Source organism: Pristiophorus japonicus, chromosome 11 (assembly GCF_044704955.1).
Source record: "Pristiophorus japonicus isolate sPriJap1 chromosome 11, sPriJap1.hap1, whole genome shotgun sequence".
In the NCBI taxonomy this organism is placed as follows: domain Eukaryota; kingdom Metazoa; phylum Chordata; class Chondrichthyes; family Pristiophoridae; genus Pristiophorus; species Pristiophorus japonicus.
The window spans coordinates 95,627,034-95,647,025 of NC_091987.1; the positions used below are offsets into that span (position 1 = coordinate 95,627,034).

The 19,992-nt window shown below is 47.0% G+C and overlaps 1 protein-coding gene across 6 annotated transcripts in view; it reads left to right on the forward strand.

Annotated features, from left to right (window-relative positions):
- eva1c (eva-1 homolog C (C. elegans)) overlaps positions 1 to 19,992 on the forward strand; it is a 169,873-nt gene that overhangs the window by 76,812 nt on the left and 73,069 nt on the right. For all 6 annotated transcript variants that reach the window (XM_070893746.1, XM_070893744.1, XM_070893748.1 and 3 more), the window contains exon 3: positions 14,075 to 14,280. In XM_070893746.1, coding sequence (XP_070749847.1) covers positions 14,075 to 14,280 — 206 coding nt within the window. The remainder of the gene's footprint in view (positions 1 to 14,074; positions 14,281 to 19,992) is intronic.

Below are 19,992 nucleotides of genomic sequence, written 5' to 3' on the forward strand. Positions count from 1 at the left end.
GACCAAGATGTCGTCCTGGAAGACCAGGTGTGCGGGATCGACTTCAGTAAACTTTCCATGTTTCTCTGGAATATTGTCACCGTCGATCGGATTCCAAACGGGCATCTGTTATAATTAAAAAGACCTTTGTGCGTGTTGATGCAGGTGAGGGCCTTCGATGATTCCTCCAGTTCCTGCGTCATGTAGGCTAAAGTCAGATCCAGCTTCGTGAACGTCTTTCCTCCCGCCAGCTTTGCAAAGAGGTTGTCGGCCTTTGGTATTGGTCCTGCAGGGAGAAACGATTGATAGTTACATTGTAATCGCCACAGATTCTGACGGTGCCGTCTCCCTTGAGGACTGGGACGATAGGACTGGCCCACTCATTGAATTCGATCGGGGAAATGATGCCCTCTCTTTGCAGCCGTTCTAGCTCAGTCTCCACCCTTTCATCATGTGCGGTACTGCTCGCGCCTTGTGATGGATGGGTCACGCCCCTGGACTTAGGTGGATCTGCACTTTTGCTCTTTGGAATTTCCCAGTGCCTGCTTCGAACAGCGAAGGAAATTTGTTTAAGATCTGGGCACACGAAGTGTCGTCAGCGGGCGATAGCGCTCGGACGTCGTACCAGTTCCAGCATATCTTTCCCAGCCAGCTCCTGCCGAACAGCGTGGGACCATCGCCCAATACCACCCAGAGTGGTAGCTTGTGCACCGTTCCATCGTAGGAGACCTTTACGGTAGCACTGCCGATTACAGGAATCAGTTCTTTCGTGTAAGTTCTTATAGTCGTGTGAACTGGAGTTAAGACTGGCCTTGAGACCTTGTTGTACCACAACCTTTTGAAAGTCTTTATGCCCATGATGGACTGGCTTGCGCCCATGTCCAGCTCCATTGACACTAGGGCCCCAAGTTTCCACACGCGGCAAAACAGGCGCCCCTCCAAGCTGGGCGCCCGTTTTTCGCGCCGAAAACGGCGCCTGAAAAAAAACGCGCTATTCTTGAGCACTTTGCAGCTCGATGTCAGCTTGGCGCAGCTCCCAGGGGGCGGAGCCTACCACTTGCGCCGATTTTGTAAGTAGGAGGGGGCGGGTACCATTTAAATGAGTTTTTTCGTGCCGGCAACCCTGCGCGTGCGCGTTGGAGCGTTCGCGCACGCGCAGTGTGAAGGAAACATTGGCACTCGGCCATTTTTGTAGTTCTTTGTAGCTGTTCAATTTTTAACATTTTTTAATAAAACCACATTGCCCTTCCATGATCAGCACTGAGGCTTCTTGCAGCAGCGAGAAGGCTGCAGGAAGCCTCAGAAGTTGAGGCAGCCGTTTCCCGACGGGCCCGACCGACGGCAGGGGGCCCTCGGGAATGGCTGTCTCAACTTCTGAGGCTTCCTGCAGCCTTCTCACTGCCTCCCCCCGCTGACGTCAGTCGGGCCCTCACTGCCTTCCCCCCCCCCCACCCCCTACCGTCGGTCGGGCCCTCACTGCCTCCCCCCCCTGCCGTCAGTCGGGCCCTCACTGCCTCCCCCCCGCCCGCCGTCGGGAACGGCTGCCTTAGAAACATAGAAACATAGAAAATAGGTGCAGGAGCAGGCCATTCAGCCCTTCTAGCCTGCACCGCCATTCAATGAGTTCATGGCTGAACATGAAACTTCAGTACCCCCTTCCTGCTTTCTCGCCATAACCCTTGATCCCCCGAGTAGTAAGGACTTCATCTAACTCCCTTTTGAATATATTTAGTGAATTGGCCTCAACTACTTTCTGTGGTAGAGAATTCCACAGGTTCACCACTCTCTGGGTGAAGAAGTTTCTCCTCATCTCGGTCCTAAATGGCTTACCCCTTATCCTCAGACTGTGACCCCTGGTTCTGGACTTCCCCAACATTGGGAACATTCTTTCTGCATCTAACCTGTCTAAACCCGTCAGAATTTTAAACGTTTCTATGAGGTCCCCTCTCATTCTTCTGAACTCCAGTGAATACAAGCCCAATTGATCCAATCTTTCTTGATAGGTCAGTCCCGCCATCCCGGGAATCAGTCTGGTGAACCTTCGCTGCACTCCCTCAATAGCAAGAATGTCCTTCCTCAAGTTAGGAGACCAAAACTGTACACAATACTCCAGGTGTGGCCTCACCAAGGCCCTGTACAACTGTAGCAACACCTCCCTGCCCCTGTATTCAAATCCCCTCGCTATGAAGGCCAACATGCCATTTGCTTTCTTAACCGCCTGCTGTACCTGCATGCCAACCTTCAATGACTGATGTACCATGACACCCAGGTCTCGTTGCACCTTCCCTTTTCCTAATCTGTCACCATTCAGATAATAGTCTGTCTCTCTGTTTTTACCACCAAAGTGGATAACCTCACATTTATCCACATTATACTTCATCTGCCATGCATTTGCCCACTCACCTAACCTATCCAAGTCACTCTGCAGCCTAATAGCATCCTCCTCGCAGCTCACACTGCCACCCAACTTAGTATCATCCGCAAATTTGGAGATACTGCATTTAATCCCCTCGTCTAAATCATTAATGTACAATGTAAACAGCTGGGGCCCCAGCACAGAACCTTGCGGCACTCCACTAGTCACTGCCTGCCATTCTGAAAAGTACCCGTTTACTCCTACTCTTTGCTTCCTGTCTGACAACCAGTTCTCAATCCACGTCAGCACACTACCCCCAATCCCATGTGCTTTAACTTTGCACATTAATCTCTTGTGTGGGACCTTGTCGAAAGCCTTCTGAAAGTCCAAATATACCACATCAACTGGTTCTCCTTTGTCCACTTTACTGGAAACATCCTCAAAAAATTCCAGAAGATTTGTCAAGCATGATTTCCCTTTCACAAATCCATGCTGACTTGGACCTATCATGTCACCATTTTCCAGATGCACTGCTATGACATCCTTAATAATTGATTCCATCATTTTACCCACTACTGAGGTCAGGCTGACCGGTCTATAATTCCCTGTTTTCTCTCTCCCTCCTTTTTTAAAAAGTGGGGTTACATTGGCTACCCTCCACTCCATAGGAACTGATCCAGAGTCAATGGAATGTTGGAAAATGACTGTCAATGCATCCGCTATTTCCAAGGCCACCTCCTTAAGTACTCTAGGATGCAGGCCATCAGGCCCTGGGGATTTATCTGCCTTCAATCCCATCAATTTCCCCAACACAATTTCCCGACTAATAAAGATTTCCCTCAGTTCCTCTTCCTTACTAGACCCTCTGACCCCTTTTATATCCGGAAGGTTGTTTGTATCCTCCTTAGTGAATACCGAACCAAAGTACTTGTTCAATTGATCCGCCATTTCTTTGTTCCCCGTTATGACTTCCCCTGATTCTGACTGCAGGGGACCTACGTTTGTCTTCACCAACCTTTTTCTCTTTACATACCTATAGAAACTTTTGCAATCCGCCTTAATGTTCCCTGCAAGCTTCTTCTCGTACTCCATTTTCCCTGTCTTAATCAAACCCTTTGTCCTCCTCTGCTGAGTTCTAAATTTCTCCCAGTCCCCAGGTTCGCTGCTATTTCTGGCCAATTTGTATGCCACTTCCTTGGCTTTAATACTATCCCTGATTTCCCTAGATAGCCACGGTTGAGCCACCTTCCCCTTTTTATTTTTACGCCAGACAGGAATGTACAATTGTTGTACTTCATCCATGCGGTCTCTAAATGTCTGCCATTGCCCATCCACAGTCAACCCCCTAAGTATCTCCCTGCCTCCCCCCCGCTGCCGTCAGTCGGGCCCCCACTGCCTTCCCCCCCCCCCACCCCCTACCGTCGGTCGGGCCCTCACTGCCTCCACCCCCCCCCCCCCGCCGTCGGGAATGGCTGCCTCCTCACTGCCCCCCCCCGCCGTCGGGAACGGCTGCCTTCTCCCTGCCTCCCCCCCGCTGCCGTCAGTCGGGCCCCCACTGCCTTCCCCCCCCCCCACCCCCTACCGTCGGTCGGGCCCTCACTGCCTCCACCCCCCCCCCCCCGCCGTCGGGAATGGCTGCCTCCTCACTGCCCCCCCCCGCCGTCGGGAACGGCTGCCTCCTCCCTGCCTCCCCCCCGCTGCCGTCGGTCGGGCCCTCACTGCCTCCCCCCCCCGCTGCCGTCGGGAACGGCTGCCTCAACTTGTGAGGCTTCCTGCAGCCTTCTCCCTGCCTGAAGCACTTCCACACAGGTAGAACATGGTTTATTTAATCTTTTCTTTGCTTATAAATGTTTATTCAGGTTGGAATTATTTGTATAATATTTGTATAAGTATAACTAAGGATTTATTGTAGAATGTAATGACTTCCCTTCCCCCCCCCCCACCCCCCCACCTCGTTCCGGACGCCTAATTTGTAACCTGCGCCTGATTTTTTAATATGTAGACTAGGTTTTTTCAGGCCTACAAAAATCTTCACTTGCTCCATTCTAAGTTAGTTTGGAGTATGTTTTCACTGTGGAAACTTTCAAATCAGGCGTCAGTGGCCGGACACGCCCCCTTTTGAAAAAAAAATTCTGTTCAAAAGTGAAACTGTTCTACCTGACTAGAACTGCAGAAAACTTAAATGTGGAGAATTGCGATTTCTAAGATACTCCGTTCTCCACCAGTTGCTCCTAAAAATCAGGAGCAAACAATGTGGAAACTTGGGGCCTAGGAGTCCATTTAGTTCAATATTCAGCATTATCGGGGGAAAATTCGTGGTGAATGTATGTACCCCATGTACCTCTGCCTCCTCGATCTGAGGCTCTGGTTCATCGTGATCATCCGTGGATCTGCAACATGGTGGTTTGCAGGCTTAACAGGCTTTGCAGCTCGCCTGCACACTCGTCGAAGGTGTCCCATTGTTCCACAGCCCTTGCAAACGTACTCTTTGAATCGGCATGAATGGAAATGATGATCACTCCCGCAGCACCAACAAGGTGTTAATAGCCTTGCATTCATCACCCTTGATGGTGGACTCTGAGACATCTGCGGACGTGTAGCTCCAGATATGTGTGACCTGCCCTGTACGTTATGATTCAAAAACAACATCACTTTGTTCACAGTACTTGTAGCAGCACTTGTATGCTGAGAGATTTGCTTCATATTGTCACTGGTGGCAATGAATGCCTGGGCTATCGCTATGGACTTACTCAAGGTTGGGGACTCTACAGTCAAAAGTTTGCGAAGTATGGTTTCGTGGCCAATGCCAAGTACGAAAAAGTCTCTGAGCATGTGCTCCAAATGTCCTTCAAATTTGCAATGTCCTGCAAGGTGTCTTGGCTTGGCGACATAACTCACCACTTCCTGGCCTTCAGACCTTTTGTAGGTATAGAACCAGTACCTCGCCATCAGAACGCTTTCCTTCGGGGTCAAATGCTCTCGGACCAGTGTGCACAAATCGTCATATGATTTCTCCGTGGGTTTCGCTGGAGTGGGCAGATTCTTCATGAGGCCATACGTTGGTGCCCCACAGACGGTGAGGGGGATCGCCCTTCGTTTGGCAGTGCTCTCTTCCCCATCTAGCTCGTTGGCCACGAAGTATTGGTCGAGTCGCTCCACAAAAGTTTCTCAATCATCTCCCTCCAAGAATTTCTCCAGGATGCCCACTGTTCTCTGCATCTTTGGGTTCGCTATCTGTATCTCGTCGCCAGTTGTTGTGTATGGAGAAAGAATCAGACTGAACACTGTGAGCTCAAAGTAAAGTGTGACATTAGTCTTTTATTGCAGGTCTCCAGAGTGCCTCTCCAACCTGTGAAGCCTCCTTAAATACCTGTGCTCCCAAGGGATTATGGGATCCCTTGGGACTTCAGGGAATGAGCCCTCTGGTGGCTGTACAGAGTAAATACAAATATACATATATAACAACGATACTTAATTGGTTGACCGATAGAACCCATATGGTGGTGGCACAAGGATTGTCATCAGCCTGGGAGAATGTTACCAATAGAGCTGTACAAGGGTCTGTTTTTGGATCTTTTTGTTCAATATCTTTATAAATGATTTGTAGCTCTGAGTCACAAGCACAGTGGCTACATTTTAAGATGATACAAAGCTAATGAAGATGGAAGATTGCAAAGCTGAACACGATAAGCGACAGGAGAATTTGATTATGCTTGGGAATTGGGCAGATAAGTGGCAGATGAAATTCAATGTCGAGGAATGTACAATGCTTCAAATGGGGGCAAATAATCCAGACAGGAACTATTATTTAAATAGAAAGAAAATAATGTGCATGGAAAATGAGAAAGAAATCTGGGCTCTTAATTTGCAATAAACTGAGTGACAGTGAGTAAAGCAAATCAGATATTGGGATGTAGTAAAAATTCAGTATTGAACAAAATAGTGAGGTAATCCTCACACTTTATAAATCATTGGAGTGACCACAATTAGACCGTACTTCATAGAATCATAGAAATTTACAGGACGGAAGGAGGCCATTTGGTCCATCGTGTCTGTGCCGGCCGACAAAGAGCTGTCCACCCTAATCCCACTTTCCAGCACTTGGACCAAGTGCATAGCCAAGTACTTTTTAAAAGTGGTGAGGGTTTCTGCCTCTGCCACCCTTTCAGGCAGTGAGTTCCAGACCCACACCACCTCTGGGTGAAGACATTTCCCCTTCAATCCCTTCTAAATCTCATACCAATTACTTAAATCTATGCCCCTTGCTAAGGGAAATAGGTCCTTACTATCCACTCTATCTAGGCCCCTCATAATTTTATACACCTCAGTAAGGTCTCCCCCCCAGCCTCTGTTTTAAAGAAAACAACCCCAGCCTATCCAATCTAGCTAAAATTCTCCAGTTCAGGCAACAACCTCGTAAATCTCCTCTGTACCCTCTCTAGCGCAATCACATCTTTCCTGTAATGTGGTGACCAGAACTGCACACAGTACTCTAGCTATGGCCTAACTAGAGTTTCATACAGTTCAAACTAGGATTATACTGATTAAATAAAACCAGGGATATTGGAATTATTAGATGATACAGATCAAGGTCGATGTAGTTTGCCTTCTACCATCCATTCAGGTCATACAGAAAGAATATTGCAGCTCTAGAAAGGATACTGAAGAGGGCAATCAGAATGATTGAGGGGATGGAGCAAATGGATTATGTCAAATAATTGGGTATGTACTCACTGGAAAAGAGAAAATAAAGTAGTGATATGATTGCTGTCTTTAGGATTCTAATGGGACTAGATAATGTAGACTATGACAAAGTGTTTCAGCTTGTCCAGAACAGTGGGACCAGAGAACACGACCAGCACTTGAAGGAGGCTAAATTAAAAATGAATCTGCAAAACATTACTTCAGTGAGTTAGTGGTACATCCATGGAACAGGCTCCCTCGAGAGAGGGTGGAAGCTGATAATGTTGCTCCATTCAAATACAAAATTCGATAGGTTTCCAGTGAGCCGGCTGCACGGGAGATCCAAACGCTGCACGGCCGCAGCTTACAGGGGACGTTGCTTGGGAGGAATAAGTGACTTTGGGCCGATGGTTCCCAAAGCTTTTATCCTACTGGGGGTTTTGCTCACCTCATGTTTGGATCTGTTGTAAACTAATTGAAAAAATTGATTGCCATGATTAGTCAACAGTGCCATTATTGTTGTAGCTTATGGCTGCCAGGATGATAGAGGGTCAACTAGATGGACCGTGGTCTTTATCACCTAGTAATTCCAATATCCCTCATTTTATTTGGTCAGTAAAATCCTAGTTTTACATTGCTACATATTGGCTACAGACAATGAGCATTTCAGGTTATGTATTCCAGACTGCAAGAGAAATGATAACCATTCGTGGTTATCTGAGGAAATAAGGGATGGTATCAAATTGAAAACAAGGGCATAGAATGTGTGCAAGACTAGTGGGAGGCCAGGGGATTGGGAAATGTTTAAAAGCCAGCAAAGAATGAATAAAAAAATAATAAAGAGAGGGAAGATAGATTATGAAAGTAAACTAGAGGAAATATAAAAACAGATAGTAAGAGTTTCTACAGGTACATAAAAAGGAAAAGAGTGACTAAAGTAAATGTTGGTCCCCTAGAGGATGAGATTGGGGAATTAATAATGGGGAATAGGAAAATGGCAGAGACGTTGAACAAATATTTTGTATCGGTCTTCATGGTAGAAGACACTAAAAACATTCCAATAGTGGATAATCAAGGGGCTATAGGGAACATAAGAACATAAGAACATAAGAATTAGGAACAGGAGTAGGCCATCTAGCCCCTCGAACCTGCTCCGCCATTCAAAAAGATCATGGCTGATCTGGCCGTGGACTCAGCTCCACTTACCCGCCCACTCCCCATAACCCTTAATTCCCTTATTGGTTAAAAATCTATATCTGTGACTTGAATACATTCAATGAGCTAGCCTCAACTGCTTCCTTGGGCAGAGAATTCCACAGATTCACAACCCTCTGGGAGAAGAAATTCCTTCTCAACTCGGTTTTAAATTAGCTCCCCCGTATTTTGAGGCTGTGCCCCCTAGTTCCAGTCTTCCCGACCAGTGGAAACAACCTCTCTGCCTCTATCTTGTCTATCCCTTTCATTATTTGAAATGTTTCTATAAGATCACCCCTCATCCTTCTGAACTCCAACGAGTAAAGACCCAGTCTACTCAATCTATCATCATAAGCTAACTCCCTCATCTCCGGAATCAGCCTAGTGAATCGTCTCTGTACCCCCTCCAAAGCCAGTATATCCTTCCTTAAGTAAGGCGACCAAAACTGCACGCAGTACTCCAGGTGTGGCCTCACCAATACCCTATACAGTTGCAGCAGGATCTCCCTACTTTTGTACTCCATCCCTCTCGCAATGAAGACCAACATTCCATTCGCCTTCCTGATTACCTGCTGCACCTGCAAACTAACTTTTTGGGATTCATGCACAAGGACCCCCAAGTCCTCTGCACTGCAGCATGTTGTAATTTCTCCCCATTCAAATAATATTCTCTTTTACTGTTTTTTTTCCCAAGGTGGATGACCTCACACTTTCCGACATTGTATTCCATCTGCCAAACCTTAGCCCATTCGCTTAACCTATCTAAATCTCTTTGCAGCCTCTCTGTGTTCTCTACACAACCTGCTTTCCCACTAATCTTTGTGTCATCTGCAAATTTTGTTACACTACACTCTGTCCCCTCTTCCAGGTCATCTATGTATATTGTAAACAGTTGTGGTCCCAGCACTGATCCCTGTGGCACACCACTAAGCACCGATTTCCAACCCAAAAAGGACCCATTTATCCCGACTCTCTGCTTTCTGTTAGCCAGCCAATTCTCTATCCATGCTAATACATTTCCACTGACCCTGCGTACCTTTATCTTCTGCAGTAACTTTTTGTGTGGCACCTTATCGAATGCCTTTTGAAACTCTAAATACACCACATCCATCGGTACACCTCTATCCACCATGCTCGTTAAATCCTCAAAGATTTCCAGTAAATTAATTAAACATGATTTCCCCTTCATGAATCCATGCTGCGTCTGCTTGATTGCACTATTCCTATCTAGATGTCCCGCTATTTCTTCCTTAATGATAGTTTCAAGCATTTTCCCCACTACAGATGTTAAACTAACCGGCCTATAGTTACCTGCCCCCTTTTTTAAACAGAGGCTTTACATTAGCTGCTTTCCAATCCGCTGGTACCTCCCCAGAGTCCAGAGAATTTTGGTAGATTATAACGATTGCATCTGCATCTGGAGGAAGGAGCTTAATACAATCACTATCACTAAAGAAGTAGTACTCGGTAAAATAATGGGACTAACGGCGGACAAGTCCCCTGGACCTGATGGCTTATATCCTAGGGTCTTAAAAGAAGTGGCTGCAGAGATGGTGGATGCATTGGTTGTAATCTACCAAAATTCCCTGGACTATGGGGCGGTCTCAGCAGATTGGAAAATTGGGAATTTAACGCCCCTATTTAAAAAAGGAGGCAGATAGAAAGCAGGAAACTATAGACCAGTTAGCCTAACATCTGTCGGGAAAATGCAGGAGTCTATTATTAAGGAAGCAGTAGCAGGACATTTGGAAAAGCATAATTCAATCAAGCAGAGTCAACATGGTTTTATGAAAAGGAAATCATGTTTGAAAAATTTACTGCCGTTCTTTGAGGATGTAACGAGCAGGGTGGATAAGGGGGAACCAGTGGATGTGTTGTATTTTGATTTCCAGAAGGCATTCGATAAGGTGCCACATAAAAGGTTACTGCACAAGATAAAAGTTCATGGGGTTGGGGGTAATATATTAGCATGCATAGAGGATTGGCTAACTAACAGAAAACAGAGAATCAGGATAAATGGGTCATTTTCCGGTTGGCAAACAGTAACTAGTGGGGTGCTGCAGGGATCGGTACTGGGGCCTCAACTAGACAAGGTGGATGCAGAGAGGATATTTCCACTCATAGGAGAAACTAAAACTAGGGGGCATAGTCTCAGACTAAGGGGCACCTATTTAAAACTGAGATGAGGAGGAATTTCTTCTCTCAGAGGATGTAAATCTGTGTAATTCTCTGCCCCAGAGAGCTGTAGAGGCTGAGTCATTGAATATATTTAAGGCGGAGATAGACAGATTTTTGAGCGATAAGGGAATAAAGGGTTATGGGGAACGGGCAGGGAAGTGGAGCTGAGTCCATGATCAGATCAGCCATGATCTTATTAAATGGCGGAGCAGGCTCGAGGGGCCAAATGGCCTACTCCTGCTCCTATTTTCTATGTTCTTATGTTCTTGTAGCAACTCGCTGTGTTAAAAAAAATTGTACTCATCTTCCCTCTGGTTCTTTTGCCAATTACATTAAATCTGTGTCCTCTCGTTACTGATTCTCCTGCCAGTGGAAACAGTTTCTCCTTATTTACTGTACCAAAACACCTCATGATTTTGAATGCCTCCATTAAATTTCCCCTTAACTTTTTATCTTATAAGGAGAACAATCCCAGCTTCTCTAGTCTCTCCACATAGAAGAGCAAAGGGATCTCAGAGTACAAATATACAAATCACTAAAAAGTAACGATGCAGGTTAATAAGGCCATAAAAAAAGGCAAGCCAAGCACTAGAGCTTATTTCTAGAGGATATAACTGAAAAGTCGAGAAGTTATGCTAAACTTGTATTGAACCTCACTTAGACCACACTTGGAGTACTGTGTACAATTCTGATTGCCATGTTTATAAAAAGGAGATGGAGGCACTAGAGAGGGTGAAAAAAAGATTTACAAGGATGATACCAGAATTGCAAATTTATACCTATCATGAAAGGATGACCAGACTGGGTCTCTTTTTTTTCTTGAAAAGATAAGGGGTGACCTAATAGAGGTCTTTAAAATTATGAAAGGTTTTGATAGAGTGGATACAGAGAGAGTGTTTCCACTTGTGGGGAAGAGCATAACTAGAGGCATCAATATAATATAGTCACCAACAAATCAAATAGGGATTTCAGAAGAAACTTATTTATCTAGAGAGTGGCGAGAATGTGGAACTCGCTACCACAGGGAGTGGTTGAAGCGAATAGTATAGATGAATTTAAGGGGAGGCTAGACAAGCATATGAGGGAGAAGGGAATAGAGGCTTATGTTGTTAGTTAGATGAGCAAAGACGGGAGGAGGCTCAAGTGGACCATAACTTGAGGAAGGACATTCTTGCTATTGAGGGAGTGCAGCGAAGGTTCACCAGACTGATTCCCGGGATGGCGGGACTGACATATCAAGAAAGACTGGATCAACTGGGCTTGTATTCACTGGAGTTCAGAAGAATGAGAGGGGATCTCATAGAAACTTTTAAAATTCTGACGGGCTTAGACAGGTTAGATGCAGGAAGAATGTTCCCAATGTTGGGGAAGTCCAGAACCAGGGGTCACAGTCTAAGGATAAGGGGTAAGCCATTTAGGACCGAGATGAGGAGAAACTTCTTCACCCAGAGAGTGGTGAACTTGTGGAATTCTCTACCACAGGAAGTTGTTGAGGCCAATTCACTAAATATATTCAAAAAGGAGTTAGATGTAGTCCTTACTACTAGGGGGATCAAGGGGTATGGCGAGAAAGCAGGAATGGGGTACTGAAGTTGCATGTTCAGCCATGAACTCATTGAATGATGGTGCAGGCTCGAAGGGCCGAATAGCCTACTCCTGCACCTATTTTCTATGTTTCGAAAACACCAGCGTGGACTGCTTGGGCCAAATGGCCTGTTTTTGTGCTGTATATCCTATGTAATCCAATGTAATAAATGAAGTCCCTCATCCCTGGTATCATTCTAATCAATCATTCTAGTAAATCTCTTCTGAACCCTCTCTGAGGCCTTGAAATCCTTCCTAAAATGTCGTGGCCAGAATTGGTCACGATACTTCAACTGAGGCCTAACAAGTGATTTATGAAGGTTTGTCATAACTTCCTTGCTGTTGTACTCTATTCCTCTATTTATAAAGCTCAGGACCCCATATGCTCTTTTAACAGCCTCAACAACTTGCCGTGCCACCTTGAGAGATATGTGTATGTGCACCCTCAGGTCTCTCTGTTCCTGCACCCCTTTAAAATTGTACCATTTCGTTCATATTGTCTCCCCTCAGTCTTCCTTCCAAAAAATAATCAGATTTGGAAGTAATGATGGTGAGAGAGTGGACCCTATTCACCTCAGGGGTATTGAGAAAATTTTGTGTAGTGTTCCAGGTTCTTGATTGTACTCTGGTAGTGTTTTCTCTGCATCTTGTAGTCTAAGGTTTTTGTAACTTGCTTGGTAGGTAGGTAGGTAGAAATTAGATGATTTACTATTTATTCTCATGCCTTAACACTAATTAAAGTATTTTTTTCTTTAGTGATTGCCAAGGATTTATTGTAACCAAAGAATATCTGACTCTTAGCCTAGGGGCTAAATGCAAGACTTAATTTTGCGACGATAAAGTTGATGAATGGATGAATTAATGAAATGGATGAAAGACGTACTGTAAATGGGTATCTCCATGTCTGATTGCCTTACTATCATTCTCACTATTAGTCTGTCAATCAAATTATTGCTAAACAAAGGGTTGGTAATATAATACTACCCAGCTGAAACCAAAAGTAAACTAATTGTTTTACTATTATCTGCTTTATTTATTAGTGTTGTGATAGTTACATAGTTACATTACATCAAAGTTCAGAGATATTACTTTAGTTAAAATATGTTGCTTCTGCTTTTTGAGTGACATAAGGGGGAATTCTAACCCCCAAAATGGGTGGGTTGAGGCCGGGTGGGAGGAAACTGAATCCCAACTCCAACCCGCCCACTTCTGGGTGTAGTGGAGGCGGGACGAGGGATGGGCAGCCAACCCGCTCCCAGGAGGCGGGTCAACCATTTAAATATTATAATGAGTCTGGCGACCTCATGGTGATCCACCATTACAAATTTAACTCTGGCTGGTCGGGTTTCCCAGGCCTTGGAGAACTGACCAGCAAAAGTTAGGCAATGACTGCTGGATCCAGGAGGTAACTTGCCTCCAGTGGCCCTGCCTCACCCACCCTCCTCGATCAAGCACCCCCGCCCCCCCCCCCCACCCGAAGCCTCCGATCCTCCCCCGCCTTCCCAGTCACTGATCTTCCCCCACTAAGCCTCCGATCATCCCCGCACCCCCCCCCCCACCTTCCCCTGAAGCCTCCGATCCCCATGCCCCTAGGTCTCTGATTTTCTCCCACTAAGTCTCCGATCATCCCTCCCCTACTTTCCCCGAAGCCTTTGATCTCCACCTTCTCCGCCTCCCAAGTCACAACCACAACCGCCCCCACCACGTGCTCTTCTGTCCCCCAATGCTTCTCCGGCTCCCGAGTCCTGCCCACTCCTTCCCCCATCCCCCTACCGATGCTCCTCTGGCTCCTGTGCTTCTCTAGTTGCCTACCAACCTGCCATCCCTCCTCCCCGCCCCCCCCCCGATCCCTCCCCCCCTCCTCTCTGCGCGCTGTCAGTCAGCCTCTTCATCTGGCTGGATGCAAGCAGTAAACAGAGGTTTGAAATGTTAATCAGGCCCTGCCATTAAATTTGGCAGGGCCTGCGGGAAACCTGTTCTTTCGGGTTTTCGGATCGCTTTCTATCCCCCCCGCCCCCCATTCCCAACCCGCAATCAGATTAAAATTCCGGACACATCATTTAAAAAAATACTCAATACTGTTCTTTTTTGTTCCTCTAGATTACTTATCCAAAGTTTTACGTAGTCATACAGAGCAAGCTTGTGATGGTGGCCGCCTACACTTATATTGCCCTCGAGATACAACGATAAGTATCCAGTCAGCATTTTATGGACGCAAGGTGCCAAGTTCCCTTTTGTGCCCTAGCTTACATCCTAGAAACACAATGAAAGAAAATCTAAACTGCACAGCACCTACCACTTTACAGGTACGGAAAGACTTTGAGATTTGTGTTACTGTCCTAACAATAATGCATACTAATAACAGTAACGGCAATACACATGGTTTGCACAACTGTAGGTTAAAGTTATGTTAATAATGGTCATCTTTTAAGATTACATTATTCTTGAATCAAACAGTTTCAGCATCTACGACAAGTCGGTTGGTTATTGCCTCCCATTAGCGGCCCGGAGTGGAGGTAAAGCATCGCTCATGGCTTAACACCGGTTAGCGGCGATTTTAGCGGCGCCTGGAAAATTCGGTTCACTTTTACAGTGGCACTAACAGTTAGCGCCTCGCCCTCTAGCGCCAACCAGATCATGACGTTAGTGTGTGCAACCCTCTGCTAGCACCCTGGAGGCGAAATTCGGTTTGTGCGCCTCATTTACCGCCAGCTGCTAAACACGCCAGAGAAAGCAGGTGGTCTCAGCTTCTTTGCCGATGCAGGGAGGGTATTTAAAGGGTTATCCAGAGGTCGCAGTGAGTGCTACATTTTCACATAGCACAGTGTGTGTATCTCTTGGATTGCAATTTACACTTACCTAGCGATTTGCGGGTGTGCATTTTGACGGGTGCAGTGCTAGCATGCCACCTTCACACCTTCCAGAGAAGGGAGATTGGGAATGTGGGGCCATGAATGAGGAGACCCCGTAGACGTTGAGACAGGAGGCCTTACCCCCACCTCCTCCCACCCCTACTGGGTTTATCGGGACCACTTGTCATACGTAAGCATGTCTGAGGAACAGTGCGTTAGAAGGCTGCGCAAGGAGACCTACAGGCTGACATCGGAACCAGGACTTTGCTGCCCACCGCAGTAAAGGTCACTGTGGCGTTCAGCTTCTATGCCTCTGGATCGTTCCAGGCTATAGCAGGGGGCATCTGCAGCATTTCGTAATTTGCTGCTTATTGCTGCATCCGCCAGGTCACAGAAGCTCTACTCTGGAGGCACATGGACTACATAAAGTTTCCCATGACGAGGGCACAATAGGAGCAACGGTCATGTGGATTTGCCAGGATAACGGACTTCCCGATGGTTCAGGGCACCTTTCGTTGCACCCACGTGGCATTGCACGCACCGCACCAGAATGCGGAAGTGTTTCGGATCCACGAGGGCTACCACTTTCAATGTGCAGTTGGTGTGTGACTACACACGACGCATCCTCACTGTGAATGCCCGCTATCCTGGCAGTGCATGCTCGCTGTCCTGCTCTAGCCACCTGGCTCATGACACCCCTCCGCTACCCGAACACCCCTGCTGAGCATCGGTACAATGAGAGCCATGGCGCCGCTCATAAAACACACAATCAGGGTGCTGAAGCAGCATTTCCGCTGCCTTCACTGGTCTGGAGTACTCCCCTGAGCAAGTCTCGCTCTTCATTGTTGTCAGCTGCGTGCTGCACAACCTGGCCATTGTGAGGGCCCCAGGCATTGCTACTGGGGATCGCAGGCCCACCTCAGGAAGAGGTAGAGGAGCATGAAGATGCTTAGCATGGTGAAGCAGGCGAGGAGGAGGATCAGCAGTCATGTGGAAGGCACCGTGCTAATGCTGCCGCTGCAAGGGTCGCACGTCAGCGCCTCATCCTTCGTCAATAATATACATGACAGCAATGCAAACAGTCAAAGAAACATTTTATTATCTGTAACAAGAGTGTGGCCTCAAGCAGCATACCAATAACCCATCACCAGCAACTAATAAAGAATGTAACAAATGCCCCTTGAAACAGCATAACACACAAGCAACTTCATGAATATATGTACAAATGCCCCTCCCATCTGGAATGCAAGATCAGCTGCCACAAAACATATTATGCCAAAACCCTTCCACAAATAACAGGCGTCAACCACAAAATATGTACAATTATATTTACAAGATGTGGATATCTAACCATGGTGGGAAACACCTTAGTGCAACTTGCTGACAGACTTGCCGGACCTTCCCTTTTCCCCCCCTCCCACGCCTACTGCTCTTCCTTAATGTGGCCGCAGTGCCTGCAGCAAGGCTGCTTGAAAGCTGCTGTGTCTGCAAGGCAGAGACTGCAGATGGCCTCGAAGGATGCCCTGGACCAGCTCTGTACTGCACCATCTCAGCATTGGTAGCAGCAGTCTCGGATGGGTGGGGTGCAAAGGCGGAGTGGCAGTGGTGGGAGCTGGAATGCTGTCATCGTGAGAGAGGACAGCGCCTTCCATTTCCATCGACACACGGCCACTCCCTTGGGGCAGTGCCTCAGCATCCAGAGCAATCTGCTGCAGCACAGATTGCTGGCCTGTTTCAGCACTGTGAGTTCCCCCGTTAAACTGTGGGAATCCAGAGACAATGGCAGCAATCAGTGCTTGATTGGCATCAATCTGAGTCTGTAGATGGAAGTGAGCGGGGCCCAGGAGAGGTGTGAATCTGGGGCCCAGAAGGGGCAAGGGCCCAGGGGCAGCATGGACCAGCCCACACTGCTATATGTGTGCACGCTCAGTCCGTGCAGCAGAGCTGGTCTCCAATCATCTGGGGTAATCCTTGCCACTGGACCAAGACCTAGCTCTGTCAAGCCTGTGTGGTGGCTGATGTGCAACGGCCACCACACGTTAAAAAAATCCAAACACAGGCATCTTCCACCCTCCAAGATGTAGTTTGGGATCTGGAATATTAAATCCTTCATTGAAACACCTGTGAACTCATCCCTTTTTGGCATGGAAGCAAGTCATCCTCACTTCGAGGGACTGCCTGTGATGATGATGATGATGATGCATGAGAGCAGACTGAGTCTGAAACGCAGCAGACTGAGAATTGATGCCACCAACCAGTGACTGCATCACATCATGAAGGCCTTGTGTGGCTTCGGCCCGTGCTGTAATAGCTGCTGCAACGTCAGCCATGGCCCGCGCCATCGTCTCTAGGTCCCCACGGTCGCTCATCGACTCCAACATCCATTGGTAAGTGCCAAGGATGGGCTTGATGGGCTGCTGAGAGGCACGGGCAATGTTTGAGACGGCCTTACCCAACCTCACAGCAAGTGCATCCATGCTCTGCAGGACCCTTACAATGTACCCATAAGCTCGCGGTGCATCCCCTTAGACTCTGTCATCATACCCTCAAAATCTAGGTCCACATCTGAGTCACGCTTAGCAGGACTCGGGTGCCGACGCACCATCCGGGGAGCTGGCCCCCACGAGTTTCCCTTTGTGCTTAGCGTTGCTGCAGGCCACTGGGTCCACAAACATCAGGCTCCTCAAAACCCAGGAGGATCGGCTTATCCACCGAGTTGGTGTCTCCATTATCTGCGGAAGCTGGATCCTGCCGGACTGGTGCAGAACTGTGATCCCCTTCCTCCTCGTCTCCCCCGTCGTAGGAGGCAGATGCTTCTCGGATAGGCTGTTTCGCTTCTGGCTCATTATCTGTAAGCATAAAGCGATAGAAGTGTACTTAGCTGCAGGGGAGGGGGCAGGAAGGGAAGAAGGAGGTGACATACAACAGTTACATGTAGAGTGGGAAAGGCATGTGATTTCAGGGGTAAATAGTCTCATAGAAGAGGGCAAGGGGATGAACATACCGTCACTGTCCCTAGGGGGCTAGGATTCCCTGACCGCTACCGCTACGGGCACCCACTTGCACGTCCATGATGGCAACCAGTCGCTCTTCCACCTGCGTGAGGGTCTGGAGATGAAGCTCCACTCCTCTGGTCCACATTTGCTATACTGGTTGTGAGTGAGTTTCGCCTGCAATAACAAACAGAAGAACGTCTGAGTAAATGTGCAACTAATCGTCTGCCAGATGTGCCTTGCATTGTTGAATAGCTGCTCCTGTATAGACGTCTGCAAATGTCCATTTCATTGTCAATAGCTGCGCAGAGTGGCTATGTGAATGCTGGAATATGAGCGCTACCAGCTAAGGTTAAGGGTGAGGCTAAAGCTTTCCAAATGCATATTTGAAAAGGTAGTAAGAGACGGGGCTGAGTAGGGACCAAGAAGGGGAGCTACGCATGGAGGCCCAGGGTATGGCTGATGAACTGAGGCAAAATTTTCCAGTTCTCTTCAGCAACGAAGAGCTTGGGCTGGTATACATACTGAAGGAGCAGGTATTGCACAGACTGTACATTGTGTGAGACAGTGAGGTTCACATTATGGCATTGTAAGGTTAATGGGAAGGGTACTCACCCTGACGACCCGAGTGAAGTCGTTCAACTTCTTGCGACATTGTGTCGCAGTTCTGGGCACCGTGCTCCTTGCCGACACCTCCCTCCGCAGGCGTCTAAAAACTCTTTGCCATTCTCTGGCTGTGAGACATCCCTTCGCCTCTCCACAACCTCTATTAAAGCCTCCAGGGCCGTGTTGGAACAGCGGTGGGCATGCTGCCGAGCTTCACCCTCAGTCATGTTGTTGTTCTGAACAGACTGCGATAGCGAGAAGCGCCGGAATGTCTAACGACCATCAACTCATCCACATTCGCTATGGGAAGTTAGTGCAGCGATTTTCGGCTTCACCAAATTCATTGGCTTCAGAGAATTGTGCAATGCCTGATTTGCTGCTCCATTTCCCTCTTGGGACACTGAAACCGAATTTCGCAGTAGCCGGTGCTAACTTTCCCAAGGAGCTAAACTTACCGACCAGGCGGGCTTACCGCCTCAAGATGGACAATACCAAATTTCTAGCCCACATGGAGTTTCAACTGAAGTCTGGATTTCACAAGTCATGAAAGTTTGTATGGGAGTTATTAAAGTTTTATCATTTTTGAAATAAACTTTTGTTTTCCCCTGCATATCATGTTCTCTTACTGTGCTTTATATTGTTTGGCGCATGGACTAACCTTTCTGAGATACAGTTTCCAATGATCTATTTTTGAGCTGTTTTTTATGATGTCATGATATTACCATTTGCCAGTCTCTTCTGTCCATGGTAATTATCAGAATTATAATGACTTAAAAAAAATTAATCTATTCAAACATTTAAAAATAACAATATGCATGCCCGAGACTTTTTATTAATCCAAATGGTGGACCTAACTGAATAATGCAGTGATGGCAAATAGGTCATTGTAACCAAAAGGTACATATCCTGTATGTTTTCCAGTAAATTTGTAGTGTTGTAAAAACTGCTCTTCTGCCCTTGATTGAACAAGTACCTGTTTATAGTATCTAGTTCTTCTCCAAAGCAACTGATTGGCAGTATCGATTCACTAGGATAAGGATAAGGGATTAAAGTTATGAAAAGAAACTTGAGAAGTTAGGACTATTCTTGCTGAGGCTGAGAAGGTTGATAGGTGACCTGGTAGAGATCACCGACCCGAAATGTTAACTCTGCTTCTCTCCACAGATGCTGCCTGACCCGCTGAGATTTCCAGCATTTTCTGTTTTTATTTCAGAGTCCAGCATCTGCAATATTTTGCTTTTGTCTTCAAAATGATGATGGGTTATGGTAAGATTAAAAAGTGCTTGGAATGGAAAGGTGTATTACATCTTACAGATTCAGGTCTCGGACCTCGTAGTAGTTGCAGAAATTATACCATCTCTCATTAGGTGAAAGAAGAGAAGCTTGGATCTACAAGTGTAAGCCAGGAAGGGGGTGGGGTGGATTTTGGGCACTCTCTAACTCACGTACACACACAATATCAGTGTCTCTGTCTCTCTTGCTCTCCCATGCACGGGGGTGCACGTACACACACACAGACATACACGCATGTTCAGATCTCACTCACAACCACGTTCATGCTTACATT